General features: G+C 38.2%; 1 protein-coding gene across 6 annotated transcripts in view; it reads left to right on the top strand.

The window, feature by feature from the left end:
* Abca6 (ATP binding cassette subfamily A member 6) overlaps positions 1-20,052 on the top strand; it is a 65,146-nt gene that overhangs the window by 38,414 nt on the left and 6,680 nt on the right. For 5 of the 6 annotated variants that reach the window (XM_055592524.1, XM_055592520.1, XM_055592521.1 and 2 more), the window contains 11 exons: positions 258-395; positions 4,707-4,814; positions 8,281-8,454; positions 9,082-9,195; positions 12,893-13,012; positions 14,449-14,526; positions 16,103-16,194; positions 16,835-16,955; positions 17,562-17,679; positions 18,977-19,068; positions 19,468-19,643. In XM_055592524.1, the coding sequence (XP_055448499.1) occupies positions 258-395; positions 4,707-4,814; positions 8,281-8,454; positions 9,082-9,195; positions 12,893-13,012; positions 14,449-14,526; positions 16,103-16,194; positions 16,835-16,955; positions 17,562-17,679; positions 18,977-19,068; positions 19,468-19,643 (1,331 nt within the window). The remainder of the gene's footprint in view (positions 1-257; positions 396-4,706; positions 4,815-8,280; positions 8,455-9,081; positions 9,196-12,892; positions 13,013-14,448; positions 14,527-16,102; positions 16,195-16,834; positions 16,956-17,561; positions 17,680-18,976; positions 19,069-19,467; positions 19,644-20,052) is intronic. The other variant, XM_055592523.1, reaches the window with a different exon arrangement.

Below are 20,052 nucleotides of genomic sequence, written 5' to 3'. Positions count from 1 at the left end.
GCTTTGTTTTATCCACTGTATAAGGATCTAATAAAGTCTCACTCAATTGATTTCTGAACCCCTTATGACCCCCTCTTTCACAGATGAGAAAATGAAGGCTGAGGAAAGCTAGTTAACTTGAAGATTAACACATAGATAAAACCTAACTGTTACGTGTGTGTGTGTGTGTGTGTGTGTGTGTGTGTGTGTATGTGTGTGTACGGTTCCTTTATCTGTCAAGGATTTTATCTTATTTGTTTGTTTTGGTTTGTTTTAAGGATTACAGATTTTCAGTTGTGTGTAATACCAAGAGGCTGTACTGCTTTCCTATACTGATGAACGTCATCAGCAATGGGATCCTTCATATGTTCAACCACACACAGCGTATTAGAATCAAGGAAACTGTATTTTCATCAGTAAGTATTAATTGATCTTATACAGTTAAACCTTCGAAGTGAACCTACATTACTATACTTGATTGTTGGTCCTAAGGATGGTTACTGTGTTCTCATAGTTTGTATGCTGCCTGACTCATGCCTTCAATGACTCAGTTTGCTTGCATTGAAAGAGTGATATACACTGGCTGCATTTCCACAATCCTGGCTTTAGAAAGTTTATAGAAGGGAAGTATTGGTGAGAGATAGAAGAACTGAGAAGACACCATCATGCTTTATAGTTGTAGTACTTCCTTTCTTTGTCATTCCATCCCAGAAGTGACAATGACTTCTCATTTTTGAGAAACTTTCTATTTATTTTTTGACAATTTATTAAATTACCCTCTCTTACTCCTTTCCCACATCTATTGACTCTCTTCTTCTTTCCATGCAGTCCCACCCCCCCACCCCACCCCACCCCCCCATGTGTGGAAGCTTTGCAGGAAGCTACAAGTGCTTTATGTTTGTGACTGAAGTGATAGCCTAAAGACAGAATTTCATAGTCCTCTTCTCCCTCCTCTGATTTTCACAGTCTTCCTACCTCTTCTGTGATTGTTCCCTTGGCCTTGGATGGGGTGACATACATGTCTTCTTTAGGGCTGAGTATTCAATAACTACTTATTCTCAAGGCACTTTGACCCATTGTGATTCTCTGCAGCAAACTGTCACCATATATCCACAAGGAGAATCTTGTCTGAGCCTTGATGAGAGCAGCATTAGGCTATGGATGTAAACATAATGTTTAGCAGGCATTATGGCTACATGCCCATTTATCAAAACATCAGGAGGACAGCCAGTCTTCTATAGATCTGTCTGTGACCCTCCCAGTTTCAGACCTTTGACCAGAGTTACAGTACCAGTCACCTTTTCCCTTCCAAACAGAAGATATGAAATCTAGTCACAAAGTCATTAGTTATTCCTTTAGTGGTCTTACCACTACTGCACTTGCGTGGCAGGTGAAAATTGTAGCAAGCAGGGTCCATTGATGACTTTTCTTCCCAGCAGCCTACACATCCTTTTCTGTCGTTCTAGCTTTTGGATAGAGTGCCTTGGATAATTCTACAGGATTGGTATATCTGTGTCATAGGGCAGCTTTATTTTAGCTTTTTGAGAAACCTCCACACTGATATCTGTAGCAGCATCACCAGTTTATACTCCCACCAACAGTGAATAAAGATCTCCTCTTCCACTTCCTTTCCACTACTTTTCTTTTTCTTAAAAGTAGCTATTCTAATTGTGGTGAGAACCAATCTCAAAGTAGTTTTAATGTGCACTCTTTGTCTGGGATGGATGAATTTATAGAATTCATATACCATAATCAATGAGGTAAATAATTCAAACATACCTATAATAAACAATAAAATCAAAGGAGTAATAAAATCTTATGACTAAAAAAGTCCAGGTCCTGATGGTGTTAATGCAGGATTCTGCCAATTTCTTAAAGAAGAATTAAGACCAATACTTAGCAGATTATTCCAAAAACAGAAGAAATCAGAACACTTCCAGTTTCTGCTTACGAAGCCATCATTATGGTCATACCAAAACCACACAGAGACAGAACAACAAAATAAGAAAACAACAGAATAATTTCTTTGGCGAGCATAAATACTGAAATTCTCAATAAATTAATCACTAATCAAATGAACAAATGAAATGGATTACAGAACAAATGAAAAGGATTATGATCACTCTGACTTCATTTCAGAGATGCATGGATGGTTGAACATATGTTTACCAGTAAAATTAATGACTCCTGTGAATGTCCCTAAGAACAGAAGTTACAGACTCATCTCAATAGTTGCAGAAAACGTCTTTGACAACCTCCAATATCTTCCATATATAAGCTGAACAAAGACAACATCAACAGACATGCTAACAGGGATGTGGTGGGTGGGGAGATCTTGAGGCCTCAACCCTATGCATAGAACCACAGACAACTAAAGTACTGCTGAGAGCAGGAGAAATAGTCTTCCCCAGGGAGGAGCACGCCAGTTGATTATCCAATACCAAAAGGGCAACCCTTAAAACCTATACATACAAGTAACATTATATAGCCTAATAAGGTTGTATTCATGTATTTAGGAATACACATGTGCGTGTACACATACAAGTACATGACAACAATTATGAAAAAGAGGCCATGAATTCGAAAGAGAGCAAGGAAAGATTTATGCGAGTGTTTGGGGGGAGGAAGGGAAAGGGGAAAACAACCTAATTATGTTAAAATCTCAAAACATAAAAGAAATAATTACAAAAAAAATGCTAGAGAGATTAGGGATATAGGCAACATATGTACATAATAAGGGCCATTTCTAACCAACCTACAGTCAACATCAGGCTAAATGGAGAAGAACTCCCAAGTGTTTAAAATCAGGAACAAGACAAGGGTGTGAGCACTTCCTCCACTCTTACTCAATACAATGTTTCAAGTTGTAAGTAAAATACTAAAGCAGTATAAACAAATAAGAGATACATATGGGAAGGAGGAAGTCAGTTTTCTTAAAGATGATTTGATTTTGTTCATAAGAGACCCTAAAGACTTCAACACCTAGCCAAAGACACTACTTAATGGGAAAGTGAAAGTTTTTGCAATAAAAATCCTATGATGTGAGTTTAATCCCCAGAATTCTCATCAGGGTGGAAGAAAAGAACTGATTCCACAAAGTTGTTTTCTGCCCATGTGACTTAGGCAGACACATCACACACAAATAGTAGCAGTAGTAGTAAAAAAAATAAAAATTGAAGAAGACTATGTTATAAATTCACAGAGCTAATAAATACTTCATCAGAGTATCAGGATACAAAGTTAACATTAAATTCAGCAGTCGACCTAAATACCAATGGCATACTAAAAAAGTAATGCAGAAAAGTAACTCCACTCACTATAGCCTCAAAACCGTGAATAAGGGCTGGAGAGTTGGCTCAGTTGTTAAGGCCACTGGCTGCTCTTCCAGAGTTCTTTTTTTTTTTTAAATAGTTTATTATTTTTGTTTATCTATATAGCTATCTATCTATCTTTCTATTTTACAATATATTCACTTTGTATCCCGGATGTGGTCCCCTCCATCTCCTCTCAATCCTACCCACTCTCCCTCTTCTTTCCCTATGCCCCTCCCCAAGTCCCCTGTTAAGGGGGTCCTCATCCCCTTCTATCTGAACCTAGCCTGTCAGGTCTCCTCAGGACTGGTAGCAGCATTTTCCTCTGTGGCCTGGCAAGGGCTGCACCCTGCAGGGGAAGGTGATCAAAGACCTGGCCACTGAGCTCATGCCAGAGACAGCTCCTTCTCCCCTTACTAGGGCACCCACTTTCTTCTAAAGTTCTCGAGTTCAATTCCCAGCATCCACATGATGTCTTACAACTTCCTATAGTATAAAATTTACCTAGCATGTTTAAAGATCTGTTGGGTTTGAGCCCCAGAATCCCAAAGAGGGGAAAAACAGCCTGAAGAAACAGTTGTGATCAGCTTCTTAATTTTTTTCATTAAAAAAGAAGTATATATTTTTATTTTACCTGTATGGGTGTTTTGCCTACATGTATGTTCGTATACTATGTGCATTCAGTGCCCAAGGAGGCGAGAAGAGGGCATTAGACCTTATGGAACTGGAGTTACAGACAGTTGTAAGCTCTCTGTGGGGTCTGGAAACTGAACCTGGGCTCTCTGGAAGAGTAACACACACTCTTAACTGCTGAGCCATTTCTCTAGCCACCTGCCTTGATTTTTTAAAATTTATTTTATTTCAGGCTTTCTCAGAATTCAGAATTTCTTCATCTAAGGGAGGGGAACCTTGGTGCCCACAAAAGACCAGTTTAATTCTATCAACTCCTCATTCTTTTCCTCTGCTCCTGGGAATTACCCTCTCACTTGCTGTTTCTAGGAATTTGACTATTTTACATGTCTCATGCAATGGAAACACACAATATTTGTGCCTTTTGTCAGGTTTATTTCACTTAGCATTATATATTCCAAGAGAGTCTATCCCGGAGCCCTTGATTTTCTTTCTTTTAGAGTTGTGGACTTAGTTTTCTTTTTTCTTAGCACACCTACTAATGGCGTTTGCATTATTTCCGCTCCTTGGTTGCTATTACCACTGTTGTCTAGATATCTCTCCAAAAGCCCGCTGCTTCTTCTTTTGGATATATACTCTTAAGCTGGTCCTGACATAGTCTCAGTTTCTTTTGTTTTTGTTTTTGTTTTTTTTTTTTGAGTTGTCTCATCATAAATGATAAGTATAATTTTCACTTTAATAAACCATATTTTGATTTTCCACTAAAAGTTTCTTTTGCATTTGCAGGACATTACGATGTACTGGTTTGGGATAGTGGAAACTTCCCTGTGTATCTTGCTTATTATATGCAGCATTTCTCCACACATTGCCATGAGTAGCATCAGTGACTACAAAGTAAGAAGTGTGGGTAGGGGATTTTAAGATTTTCAGTAATTGTATTTTTAATGCTGTAAGTATGAAATATTTTCCCCTTGTGATATGGGGAAGCACTGAAACATTAATTTAGACAATGTAGTTTGGAATTATTTCAGGTGACTCAAAAAGCTTATTTTTTAAATGAAAAAGGGTTTTTACTTCAAAGTTTTTTTCAGATTGTCACATTACTTTGAATCTTCAAAGCAGAATATTATATATCTTCTGAATGAACAATTTCCTAGCTGCAAGGAAAACAGTCAATGAGGTTGACATTGAAGATCAAATTTAAGACATATATTCACTTTGTACTCTGGAATTCATAATTTTAGGTTTTATTTGTGTTTATTTACATCCTTTATCCAGACAAATATATAAGATTTACGTAAGCCTGCTGTCATTCATCATCCTGAGCCACCAACCTTCACAGAAAATACACAGGAAATTAAATTTTATTTTATCCATCAGGTTCACAATAACCTTCTTCATCATCATCATTATTACTATTATTATTAATTTTAACTTGGAAGTATTTGGAAGGCTTTAATTTATTTTATTTTCAGTAGCTTGTTCTTTTTAAAAAATATTTTTAAAAGATTTATTTATTTTAAGTATGTGTGCTCTATCTGCATTTATGCAGGCATGCCAGCAGAGGGCATCAGATCACAGTATAGATGGTTGTGAGCCACCATGTGGTTGCTGGGAATTGAACTCAGGACTTCTAAAAGAGCAGATAATGCTCTTAACCACTGCACCATCTTTCCAACATATGGCTTGATCTTTTAAAAGACGTAATTAAAGTTTTTCAAGAACTTCATGTACAAATACTGAATTAGTTACATAATTTCTCCTTCTCCCAAGTCCTCCAACTCCTCCCATACCCTCTCATATCCATAATCTTCTTTTCTCACACTCAGAGGCATATATATATATATATTCTAAAGATGCAAAATCTAGAATCAAACAATTTCAAAAGCTGACACACACAAACCATTGTTGAAAACGCCCCATGCTTGACCTCAAGATGAGGACTAGAAAATATTTAGGTTTCTTTTCATTATTTATGGATTTAAGTGGCATTGTGCATTAGCATACCAAATAAAACATGGTAAGGGAACTGGGTTTGTGGAACTCAGGTTCCTGAACACTATGTGTACAATTAGTTTCAATAGGAATGTAACATTAATTTCTTTTAAAATTCTTGCACTTTCACCCAGCTCCACACGTGTACACGGATGTAATGCATAAGCCAGTCAATGACAGCAACACATCTTTTAAGATGAGGAAACAGGGTGAATTTATATCTTTGTTAGGACAAGACCCGCTGGCCCAGCACTTGGCACACAAGAAGTCAGTCATTCCTCCTTGCTCTGAATTTAAGTTGAATGTTGATACCGTCTTTTATGTCATTTGTATCAAAGAATAGATTAACATCCTATGGATTTTGCATATCTTGAGTATCTCGACTTTTGATTTCACAGTAGCAAGTGCTTGAGAAAATAATTGAATATCTCGTAAAACCATTCCTAGGGATCAGGAATGATTGGGAGGATTAGGTTCACTGCTAACAGACACAACAGTGACTCCAGCAAGAGAAGGGTCTGTTCCTATAGCAACAATGTTGGCCAGGTGGTGGTGGTGCACACTTTTAATCCCAGCACTTGGGAGGTAGAGGCAGGTGCATGTCTTTGAGTTTGAGGCTGGCCTGGTCTACTAAGGCTACACAGAGAAATCCTGTCTTGAAAGATCAAACCAAACCAAACAAAAAGAACGCTGCTCCATGCAGTAGATGTATCAAAACCAGTGCTGCGAGATAGCCTGCTCTCTGAAGGCCAAGGAACACAGGACTGGCAGCAAAACAGATATGGAAACATCTATGTCCCTCCCTTTGATGATCAGACTAGTAAAATAATAATCTCCAAAGAATTAAACTTTCTCTAGAGATCTCATCTTTGGGGAAAGGAAAGGCTAAAACTTGATGCCAGACAGAATAGGCTCTTGCTCCCCAGACAGAGATTTCACACAGTTTTCCCAAATTTACCAGACTACCTTGCAGGAGAGATGGAGCTGAGACAATAATTGGCCGGCAATGGCCCGCACCTTGACCATGCCGCTTTAGTTATGTACACCACTTGCGTATACTTGCCCTTCATGGGAACCCAAGCCTCAGGTCAGATCCCTGCCTGTGCCTTGCCTTCCCAATATGACTGCAATGAACAAATCTCTTTTCTCTGCTTTTTGGTCTTCTTTGTCCCTTTGATTGGCACATTAGGGTGAGTGGCAAGCCTTAACTTATTAGGACTGCCAGATCCTGGCCTCTGACCCTAAAATGTCCAAAACAACAACTCTGACATTTCTGAAGATGAACCCTAACCTCATGATATGAGATGACAGAATTCCATCAACCACACCACAGTTTGGCACACACTGAGGAAAGAACAAAGACTAAAAGGCATGAAAAATTTGTTTGTTATTATTTGAGATAATTAGCTGGAGGGGCTGTTTATATCCCACATTATTGCTCTCAGAATTGGAGAGGGTAGTCTCCCAAAAAGAACTTGGGATATCATCTTACCCTAAAGGTAGCAAATGGGTACTAGAGACACATGTCTAACATGTAGACAGTAGACACACATGAATTTGATATGATTTTCCAAGATGCAAAAAAAAAAATGTACTTCCCCAAAAAAATGCCTGGGAGTGGAGCTAAAAATAAAACCAAGCCGGGCGCAGTTGCGAACACCTGTGATCCCAGCACTCCAGGGAGGCAGAGGCAGGCAGATCACTGTGAGTTTGAGGCCAGACTTGTCTTCAAAGTGAGTCCAGGAGCCAAGGGCTACACAGAGAAACCCTGCCTCAAAAAACAAAAAACAAAAAAAAAAAAAAAAAAAAAAAAAAAAAAAAAAAAAAAAAAAAAAAAGAAAAGAAAAAAAGAATAAAACCATCTCACAGCCTTGATCTGAGTACTAAATTATATAATACACTTAAAATGTAAAGTGTAACTCTCCAAGTAGGAATAAAGTTTGGTAAAAAAAAAAAAAACAAAAAAACAAACCTATTCTGTGAAAGTTCTCATCTACTCTGTCAAATTAGATCCTAGAATGTTGTTACCATATTCTTCACAGAATAACTAGAGAAAGCCCTTCTCTAAAAAGAATGAGTAGCCAAAGCAACCCTCAGTAGAAAGAACCAAGCCAAAGGGACTGGGCTGTAGCTCAGCCTAGCACGCTCGAAGCCGTGGGTTTGATCCCCACCCACTGACAAACCAGGCAGAGTGCCACATGCCTATAATCCTAGCACTTGGGAGTTGGAAACAAGAAGATCAGAAGTTCAAGGTCATCATGAATGCATAGTGCCCGGCTAGCTTCGACTACATAAGAGCATAAGAGCCTAAAAGAAATTCTTGCATTTTAACCGAACCGGTGTACGTTCTGTGTTTTCTTGCCAGAATAAAGCCGATTCTCAGCTGTGGATTTCTGGCCTCTTCCCTTCTGCCTACTGGTGTGGGCAGGCGGTCGTGGACATTAGCCTCTTCAGTGTGTTTCTTCTTTTAAGCAACTTGACGTTATACCTGACAACAGCGACGCACATTCCTTTGACAAGTGAAATTGTGCTGTCTATAGTAAGTAACACAGCTTCGACCAAATTCTAAACAGTAATTAAAAATAAAACACAGCGTTAGTTGTTTATATATTTGAGAATATTCTATAAAACTAACAAAATGCAGATTACAAGCACAATTAAATATTTAAAAATTTACTTTATTTAAGTTCATTTACTTTACATCTCAACGGTGCCCCCTCCCTCTTCTCTTTCCTGTTCCCCTCCCCCCTCCTTTCTCCTTTCCCCTAAGAAAAGAGGTATCCCCTCCTCCATATTAACCCTCCCCAGCACATCAAGTCACATTTGGACTGAGCATATCCTCCTCCACAGAGGCCAGGGAGAAGTGATCCAAATGCAGAAAATAGAGGCCATGTTAGAAACAGTGATCACACCCCCACCCCCGCCTCCACTCGCCAGGTGACCCATATGAAGACCAAGCCGCCCATGGGCCACATAAATGCAGGGGCCTAGGTCCAGACCATGCATGCTCCCTAGTTGATGTCTCAGGCTCTGTAAGGCTCCTTGGGTCTGGGTTAGTTGTCTCTGTTGGTCTTCTTGTGCAATTAACATTTTTTTTAAATATGTATAATTTAAAATTTCCTTCAGACGTTTCATTTTTGACTGATGTTCTCTATATCACTTTCAGATTTTTCTTTCATTTGGTTGTGCAGCTTCTCTTGTCTTCTTGACATATGTGATATCATTTGTTTTTGGCAAAAGGAAAAAAAACAGTGGCTTCTGGTCAGTTTGCTTCTTTATTGTAAGTATGGACACTGTCAAACATAGTCACTTTTCGTCTCGAGCAGTGGGAAAATTAAAAATGTACATTAAAATTAAATATCCGAATCCAGTGCCCCAAATTTTTGGAAGCTGACATAATACCGCAATACCTGACTTCATGTGTTGGTTTCCTGACAAAATACAAGTGAACAACCAAATTTACTCAACATTTCCAATGGACCGTTTAAAGTTATGCATCTAAAGTACACATGAACCATCATTTAATTCTGTCTGAAGATTTGAATCCTATCCTAACAGCATCTAATATATATGCAGTTATCCTACAAGTCCGGTACAGTCTGAACTTCAAATGATTATCGTTCTCAAAGATTTCAGATTAAAATTACCCTGTAGCAGGGACCTGGAAGTGTTACTTATTTTTTCAAGTTGGTTATGTTTCTGAAGAATTCCTGTAAGCTCTGTGAATAGAATTCAATAAGAACACCAAAAAAGACCAAAATTTAAAATATCCTGTTGAGTCTTCAGAGCCTTCAGAATAAAGGGCTTCCTGGTACTGTAGAACTAGAACTGGCTTCCTAAGCAGTTCTGAAGAGCACAGGTGCCCAACTTTTGGCATCGCAATAGGCTCTTGTCATCTGCCAATGCGCTCTGCTGCACTTGTAGCTATCCTAGGATGCTTGTGGCTTGCATGCCACACTTTGGGCATGCCTGGTCTAGAAAGTCTGTCTTATCCTCAGCGGTGAGAGTTTCAGATACCATATTTTAATTTCTGTGTCAAACAATTTATTAATATCCACATGTACTTTGTATCTATAGATGTGAAAATGGAGAGCTTGTCTGAGATTATGGGAAACTGTTCTATTATTTACCCAAGCAATGGAGACCTAGACTGCTCTCCAGGCTGCCTTTAAGCTGGTATTTCTAAGACATGATTGAATGGCTGTCAATACCATAGCTCTAAATTTTTGGTATGGGAGGCCTGGAACTATGAGAGACTCCAACCCAAGACCAGCCATGAAAAAATATACTTATCTGATACCACTGACTGGCTTCTAAAGGAAATGAGTGGGCACAACTGGCTGCTGTTCATTTTTATATGCAACACTCATATTTTATGTCTTTAGATTGAGTTGAGTTGTATTTAACAGTGGCATTTAATACTCTTACCTTCATCTTCACAATCCACCCTAAGTAGAGAAGGTAGAGAAGCTATATAAAGTACTACAGAATGCCTCATTTGAAAGACTACCTTTGAGGCCAGCCATGAGAATCTGCGAATCAGTCATTAGAGAACCTTTTTGACAAGCTAACATAATTGATATATATATATATCAATATATATATATAATTGATATATATATATAATATATAATATATAAAAACTGATACCTGGCCAAACCTGAGACCCACTCATTTGAGAAAGCCAACCCCTGACACCACTGAAGACACGCTACTGTGTTTGCAGATGGAAGCCTAGTACGGCTGTCCTGCCTTAGAGGATAATCTTACTGTAACTCACCTGCTTTTTATTTCAACTAAGACTCTCGTATGTTTAGTAAGGGCGATGAAAGCTATCACTCCGATTCCTTAGGTTTTTCAGTAGTTTCAACATTCAATGAATTATTTCTTGGAACTGATGGTTAAGTACTTCAGAGTTAAGGTCAATATGGCTGTTGACAAGTGTCTTGCTATCAGCCTAGAAGATGGGAGAGTTGCTGCAGTAAAGGCCCTCAAAGTTACTCTTTCAGCTACTTTATCTTTAGTTCCAAGTAACGGACATCCTGCAATAATCACTTCTTCTGCAGCTTTTTCCTCTCTTTGTGTTGTCTCTATTTATAAAGAAATCATGTAACAGCAGGGTTATGTGCTCATCTGGCTCAGCACTTTTGCTGTACTTCAAGTGAAAAAAAAAAACAACCTGTGGTCTTAATGTACACAACTTATCCCAGTTTGCAGAGAACAAATTGTCAGATGAAGGTGCGGCTGTTCAGATGAACAGAACTAGGAAATACACATTTTTAAAGGAAACAAAGGTGCCCTGGAAGTTGAGAGAAGAGAAAATAGACATGGACAAGGGTGCAAGGCCTTGGCAGAAAGATTGTAGAGGTTGTTGCAAAATGAGAGAAGACCTACATAACTGCAATCTAAAATAATTACTGTGCTGTAAAGTTAACATTTAGTTATAAAGTATTTGGTTCTATTCTAAATTGTTTTTAGGGAGCAGTCAATCATCTTGGGAAGACATAAAGTGTGGGTCTCCCCTTCCCTGGGGAGCTGTTGGCCACCAGTCCATGAGGGCAGGAGGAGCAGAGGTGGAGTGCAGGGCTCTGAAGGCTGTGAGCACAAGGAAAGAATAGCATCCAGCTGCAGGGAGGCAGATCAAACTGATTCCAGGGGTGAGGGGAGAATATAGGCAAAGGGAAGCAAACAGTTACTCTGATAGATGTTCATGGCATACTTCATTTGCATCAAACAGCATAGTCCTATTGCCTGTGCAGAGGTACAGTACCTAATTATCCTATAGGTGAAGGAAGGGGAGAGCTAGCAGGGAACGTTGCCAAAGGCTATATATCAGATATGGTTAGAGGCATCTGTGCCTAAAGACACTCTCCAGATGAGGTCAGGCAGAGAGTAGGAGGCACCAATGGGAGAGGGAGTCCTCCATCTAGTGCCGAGCTCAGAGCTCAGAAAGGCTGTTCAGAGTGGGAGGACTGCAGCCTCAAACAGCATGCCGAAGAAAAAGAAAGCTCATTCATGCCCTGTTGAAGGGATGGAAGTCAATACATTCAGAACAGAGTATCCCTCACTTCTGTGTGTGAATATTAAGGAATTTAAATCAGTGTACCGAAGAGATAGCCACATTCTGTGATTACTGTGTCACTATTCACAAGAGCAGACAAAAATGGCTTCACTTTTAAGTGACATCTGGCAATGAATGTGTAGAGAAAAATGTCACATAAAACGTAAGAAAATATTTTGTAGCCATAGATTGCAGTCCTGTCTTTTTCAGAAAAATGGGTGGAACTTGAAGACATTATATTCAGTGAAACCAGATACAAAACCACGAACAGCACTTGTTCTTCCTCCAATACGGAAGCCAAGAAAAGTGAGGACAATTATAGAAGAGTGATTATTAAAAGCTAGGAAAGGATGGAGGTGGAGAGCTGTTTAACCAAGACTGGGTGCCGAGTTCTAAACCACAGATACAACGACTTATTTCTAATGGTCTACAGCACAATGGAATCAACATGAGTATGTGCACATCACACACACACACACACACACACACACCCACACACGGTATCTAGAAAGAATAAACTCAGAGGTGGCAAACAAAAATGATAAGGTGAGAGAAATGCTAATTTCCCTGGCTTGATTGGTACATGCTGTATGTGTGTATTCAAACATCATCCAGGCCAGAGGTCCAGCTCAGTGGTGTCAAACATGTTTAGCATTGTGAGGCTATGGGTTCAGTGCTTAGCATCCCTTATTAAAAGAAAGAAAAGTCATACTGAACATGCAATAGGTATAATTAACATGTATTGATAAAATTAATTTTCTATTGGGAAGATAACATTTCTGTGTGTTTTTAGTAACAAAACCATTTCCCCTTTGGTCTTAGAAATGGAAAATTGTTATGGCCATGTATTTGTGTCTTTATATGGGGATTTGTGACATTTGTCATTTGATGTAGTATTCTTGGTCTTGCCCTGTAGGTCTTTGCCATTATGTTGGACATCATTTTTAAGTATTTCTTCAGTGAAACATTTCTAATTATCATCATGGTGTTAGTTCCTTCATTTTCGTTGAATGCACTCATGATCATTATAGAAATGGTAAGAAATGTTATCAACTGTTTAAAAAAATTATTATATAAGCTATTTGCTATGCCTAGATCTACAGAAATAGAAGGTGTGTTTGTGGGTTTGGAGAGTGAAAGCAAATGGACATGAATGAGTTCTTTGTGAGAATTAGAGTACTCTGAAGTTGAACTGTGATGATGCTTACAAAAACATTTTAAAAAGTCCCAAGTCGGCAGACTTAGAGTGGGTAAATGGTATGGCATGAAAATAAGCCTCAATAAAGCTGTTGAAGAGCTGTGCCTTAGGCACTTTGCAAAATGCAGGCATGAGTGAATTCTATTAGAAGCTAAAGCCAGGTTTCAAAAGAATGTCCTACTGCAATGGCTGCTTGATGAGTTCAAACACAATACTGTGCAATTACTCAAAAGCATGTGTCAAACACCATTCTGCGTTAGTCACTGTGCTAGTAAGTAGGGACACCTGATGGGCAAAATAGCACAGTTCTTTCTTCATAGAGCTGAGCAGAAACAAGGATGGCTCAACCTCAAGCAAGTCATAGTGCCTTGAAGTGAGCTGAAAGGTTACAGTGGCAATCGGCAACACACTGAAGAAGAACATGCAAAGCAAAGCTGGAGCACTTAGGAGTTAGAGAATTCTGGGGAAATAATGTTCCTAAAGGATGAATAAGATTTAGTGAACGATTAAGACAAGAGAGAAGCATGTCTTGCAGAGAAAAGCAAAGCATGTCTTGCTTTGGGAGAGGAAGGACCATGGAGACTTGGAGAAGCTGAGTATCAGGCAAATGAACAGGAACTCAGTTGAGAGCACATTTATGGGGAATCTTCACCACTCTAGATGACCTTAAGCAGAACATAGCAAACGACATTAATTGCATTCCAGGGGGAGGCGGGGGAGACTTGTCTACAAAAATACTTTTTTGTTGTTGACAAAGCAAGGACTGAAAGCTATGATCATAATGTCCTTTTGCTTAGTATTTTTCCTTTTAAGAGTTAATCAGGTGACATACACAAATCTAGATGTGTTACAGGGGATTCAGGAGTAATAGCTTGCTTTCTCTGTAATTGACTGATGATAAAAGAATAATGTTAAGAGATACATGATACAATTGAGGAAACAGCTGTCATTGAGATACAAAGGGACCTGTGAGTAGGCTTGTGTTGGAACTTCAGACAAATATCTTAAATCACCAAATTTCCACAATGTAAGCATCTCTCCCTGCTTTGCTTTTAGTAATTGTTTTTTTTTTTATTTTAAGTCAAAACATTAAAAAAATGAAAATAGATATTGGTTCGCTGCTTATTGAGAAAGGGTACTTAGCAGGGGCTTCTCTCTTCTGTAGGGAATGCGTCACCAGTGCACACAGAACTGAATTGACTCAATATGCAACGTACATACTGCTTACATGAAAATTGTGAAGAAAATATATTTAGCTATTTTTTTCTTTTCAGAGAGCCTACAAGAACTATGAGGGACTTGGAGAACTCAAATATGCTTTATCTGCGGTTGATCTTCTGTTTTGTCTAATAGTAAGACTTTCTACCTCACTACATACCCTTAGGATAGATACTCTTCACTATAACTGTATGATCTTGTCTGAAGCTTGGTATCTATGAAAGCATTTTAAACATAGTTTTAGATAAAGCAATGACTTTCAGACATGAATCTTAATCTTAGTATAAATTTTTGTGTACATATATGTGATAAGAATTCAGTATAATGTCAATTTTGGTTTGTTTATTCTTTTCACCATCCTACCTCTAAATATGAAAGTGTTACAAAATTCAGATACAATGTGAATTTTCTGAATTATGAATAAAAGACAAAACTGAATAGGAGTGAATGGAAAAATGATTATTTTAGATTTAAGGACGATGAAAGCTATTGTCTTTTATACTACCTATCCATGATATTCTAGGCAAAACAGTAAGTATGAAGTCCATGCCCTCCTGGGGTTTATATTTTAGAATAAATATATAGATAAACTAAACAAAAGGTAAATACTGTGACTTTGGAAAGCATCTTAGTTACTTCCTATTGCTGTGAAGAGACACCACAAACAAAACAAACTGTAGAAGAAGACATTTGATGTGGGCTTAAAGTTTCAGAGGGTGAATCTATGACCATCATGATAGAGAGCATAACAATCAGATCCATAAGCACAAGAAAGAGAAAGAAGAGCTAACTGGGAGTGATGTGGGCTTTTGAAACCTCAAAGCTCACCCTCAGTGACATACCTTCTCTAACAAGGCCATACCTCAAATCCTTCCCAAACAGTTTCACTATCTGGTGACAAAACATTAAAAAACTATGAGCCTAGGCAGCCATTCTCATTATACACAACTCAGATAGTCAGGGAAGACTTGAATGACATTGTAGTAGATAGTAGCAAGAGTGACCCTATCTTGCTTCAGGGTCATCTATGAGAAAGAGGAAATTTAATCAGTTAGAAGATCTTACAAGTAATGTGGTAAAGTAGGAGATGAGCAGAATGGTGTCCACATGTTGTTCTATGTGACTCCAAGGATTTTGAAGCAACGTTGAGTGACTGAGGAACCACTGGGTAGTTTTAATCAAAGTGCAACGATCACATACAGCTATAGAAAGCAGTTTCTTTTCTTTCTTTCTTTCTTTTTTTTTCAAGACAGGGTTTCTCTGTGTAGCCTTGGCTGTCCCTAGACTCACTTTGTAGACCAGGCTGGCCTCAAACTCACTGAGTGTTGGGATTAAAGGCATGCACCACTGTGCCCAGCTATAACTGTAGTTTTTGTGATAAAAATACATGTGTAGGACAAGAGAAGAAGAGAGAAACCGTGTGGGAATGCATTGCAAGTTGAGAAAGAACAATGACTTACATCTGGATGGGCATACCACAGCAGAAAGATCTAGTTGTATTATGAGTCATTTTAAAGACAAAACAGAATTTACTTACCTTTAAAATAAGAGTTATGTACCGTAGAAAAGAGAGGTTAAGATGTTGTATTTTCTTTCCTAACATAAGAATTTGCTACCAATTACCTGTAAACACAGAAATAACAATTTTAACTTAAAAAGCTCAACTTTGTTAACTTATGTCTAAATAAAACTTTTTTTCTTTTCTCCTAGCCTTACTTTCATACTTTGCTATTTATTTTTGTTCTGAGATGCCTGGAAATTAAATATGGAAAAAATGTAATAAGGAAGGATCCCATTTTCAGGTTAGAATTACCTTTAATTTCATATATGAGATCAGAGTTTAGTATTTCTATTGTGGCTTTGCACTTTCAATTTGCTGATAGGAATTTCCATTTGCAATGCAAGCAATATGATTGGCGTTATAGCTGCGAATTTCTAACTTACTGTCAAGAAATAAGACCTGCTACTAACCACCAGAAAAATATTTAATTTTTTCAAAAATGTGAAAATTATCCAAGTATTCCACTCTCCCATCAAAGGTGTTATACATTCTTGAGGAAAAGAGATGGGAATAAGAGATTTAATAACAATTGAGTCGAGGGAGGGAGAATTGCACATAGACAGTATGCCCAGTAAAAGATGCTGAAACAAACTCTGATGTGACTAAGATAGGGCTGCAGTGCCCAGTGGCAGTAAAGGTGAGCTGAATTTTAGGAGGGGAGGGGCAGTACTTGATGATATGCTGATGAATACTGGCTTTAAAGGTCAAAGGTGCTGGAAGAATCTCTCACGAGATTCTGGTCAGTAGGATGAGAGTTCTATACAAGGTTGTGGCAGCAGCAATAGTGACAGTCATCACCACTCTATTGGAAAAAGGCAGCTGGTAAAATCACAGGGCTTCAAAAAAAGAAAAACAATGTGTAACTCAATGATTTTCTACAGGATATCGCCACAAAATCTCAGTGTTCAACCAAATCCAGAAGAACCTATAGATGAAGATGAAGATGTTCAAGCAGAAAGAATAAGGACATCGGATGCCCTGAGCACTTCAAATTCAGATGAGGTCGAAAAGCATAGATATCACTGAAAGTCTGCAAGAATTGCTCAGAAAAGAGCTTGACGTGTCGATTTTAACCTTTAAAACTTGAAGATTGCAGATACTCAAATATGTAGAATTCCTAGAAGGTTCTGGAAACTAAAAGGGCATAAAACATAATGATTTTATTCTTCTTTTGAGAAAAACGAGTTTTAACAACTAGGATTATACTTTTAGAAAAAAAATGAGACTTAAGAGTTGAAGAATGTGATATTTGCTGTCAAATGCTTAGTAGAGATTAGGAGATTCAGCCACACCATGCTTGGTAGGTGGGCGCCATCCCACTGAGCTGTATTTCCAGGCACGGGGTTTTCTTTTATCTGACTTAGATGCTGTATTCTTTCCAGTGTGGCCAACTACCTTCCACCGAGACAGTGAGTTGGCTTCCACGGCACTTTGGTATTTTTTCTGTGTTAGAGACACTCAATGTGTTAATGAATGTCTAATATTGGTAACAATGGTAATGATCGCTCTCAGCTCAGAACACGGTTTGGCTTATGGTAAACATCATGAGAATGAAGGAAGATAACACCTCTGCAATTTAGAGGTAAATCATGTTTCTATCTCTTCTAGAAGCCAGTCATAATCGCTAGCTGTCTGCACAAAGAGTACACAGGTCAGAAGAAAAGTTGCTTTTCAAAGAGGATGAAGAAAGTAGCAGCAAAAAACATCTCTTTTTGTGTTAATAAAGGTTTGGAGCAATCACTTTTTGAATTTACTGTTTAAAAATCTTTAACTAATTAATTTTTTGTGGTATTGGAGATTAGAACCTAGAGCCTTATGCATGCCAGTCAAGTACTCTACCACTGTGCAGTATTCTTTGCTCACTCTCTCCCTCTTGTTTTTAGACAGTCACACTAAGTTGCCAAGGGTGGCCCTTTGAACCCTCTCTGAACTTCAGGCAGGTCTTGAACTTGTGGTCCTCCTGCCTCAACCTTTTGCATAGATGGTATTATAGGTCTGCACACAACAAGCCATCTGCCATTATTTTTAAGAATAAACATCTATACTAAAGCATAATTTCACTTGTTGCAACTGTCAGTCCTTCATTTGTTCAATGTATGTATATATACAATGTTATATATATTGTACAATGTATATGTACATATGTATATATATTAGTGTAAGAGACTGTCCTAGGAAAAATAAAGAAACTTCCTGTCCTTATGGATTTAGCTGATAACTAAATGAAATATAACTGATAAAATATCAGTTATTACATAAGCCCTGTGTGGCGCATTGAAACTTGTGGACTGATGTGCGAGACTTGGAGTTATGTTTGATTACAAGGGAAGGCTTTCATTGAACAGTACCATTTAAATCAAAACCTACGTGACAAGAAGATGAGGACAGCAATAGCAAGCATTCAGACACAGCGGCATGTTTGCATTGGTTGATTCTAAAGCAAAGGCTCCAGCCGATGTTTCTGGGTGTGGGAGAGATGAAGTCAAGCAGGGTTAGAACAGGGTACATTCCTTTACAGCAGCGAGAACAGTACATGTTACACCATGGCAGGAGAATGCTGTTAGAGGAATTATTGCAGACGGTTTGTGTTGTGAAGAGATTACATACTGAAACCTGTTTACGAATTTGTGATGGGGTGATTTACATCAGATCACAAGAACGATAATTGTAGTTTGAGTACGCATGGTTTATTTTTGGTATTCCAGCCTTCCAAGGCTTAGAAATCATTTGCATGACACACAGGTACACATGCTCTCCCATATTGTGCACTGATGATCTGTTATGGAAAATAACTGGGACAGAAAATTTGGGGGCAAAAAGGCTGATGGATCAACATGAAATTATTGAGCTTTTGATAACATTTTAATGATGAGAATTAAAGACTATGTTTCCGTGACATATATTGTGTATATTTTAAAATTGAGTTACATTATTTGAGGGATGTACAGACTTCTCAAGCTTTCACTGAAAAATATAAATTTGCATTTTATTTCCAAAATTGAAAATCTTCTCCTCTCTTTCAGGTGAAATTTTGGGATTGTTAGGACCCAACGGTGCTGGTAAAAGTTCCTCTATCAGGATGGTAGCTGGGATCACAAATCCAACATCTGGGAAGGTAGTAAAAAGTGAAGAAATTGTCTCCATTTCCTCAAAAATATTATAATTATAACAGATATAGATTATATATTTGTAGGACTGTACTTTGATTGGTGCTCTGGATATATATTTTGGGTTTTTTTCCTCTTACTGTTTTTGACGGTAATTAAAAGTTTATAATAGGAACTGGAATGGAACCAGTCATACGTTTTATACACAACTTCTTAGATACTACCTGAATTTGAAGTCTTTCCCACCTCGCTCTCATATGAAATTAGCAGACTTCATTTGTTTCTGTGATATATGTGATATATTTTTGTTGTCCTAATAGGTCAGGTATTTACCAGCTATTTGACAGTTTCTAGACTGTATGAAGAAAAGGCTACACATATGTCAGTAAAGCTGCTTACTGTTGTAGGTGGAACTGAAAGGATTCAGTTCAGCTGTGGATCACCACGATGATGGCACAGTCAAGTTTGGATACTGTCCTCAGGAGAATGTGCTGTGGCCCATCCTGACGGTGAAGGAACACCTGGAGATGTATGCTGCTGTGAAGGGGCTGAGGCAGGAGGATGCTGTTGTTGCCATTGCAAGGTATAGCAGAGGGTCCTGTAATCTGCTCTCGTCAAGAGGTGGGGAGGGCTACTCACCGTGAATTCACTAATGAGGAACAGGAGCAGAAAGGCATTTCTACCTTTTCAGAGCATTAGTGGTAGAAATGAGAGACAACCCCTGACTCCCCACAGGGCTTAAAAATCACTGAACTAAATAGTTGAAAGACTATTCATGAGTCTATACTTATGAATAATCATTGTCTAGGGTTTTCTAATGGAAAAAAATGGAAATGGAATAACCATCAACTTAGTTTCTCATTCAGAATTGTAATTAAAAAGCTAGTTCATGAGACAAAAAATGAAATAACTTTTATCATGATTAGAATTTTGAGAACAATACCTCTATGCTACCCTCCAATTTTCTTATAGCTAGGGGTGAATTCATTTTC

Source organism: Psammomys obesus, unplaced genomic scaffold, assembly GCF_907164565.1.
Source record: "Psammomys obesus unplaced genomic scaffold, mPsaObe1.curated_primary_1811, whole genome shotgun sequence".
Classification (NCBI taxonomy): domain Eukaryota; kingdom Metazoa; phylum Chordata; class Mammalia; order Rodentia; family Muridae; genus Psammomys; species Psammomys obesus.
This window is presented reverse-complemented; position numbering and strand designations above follow the sequence as displayed.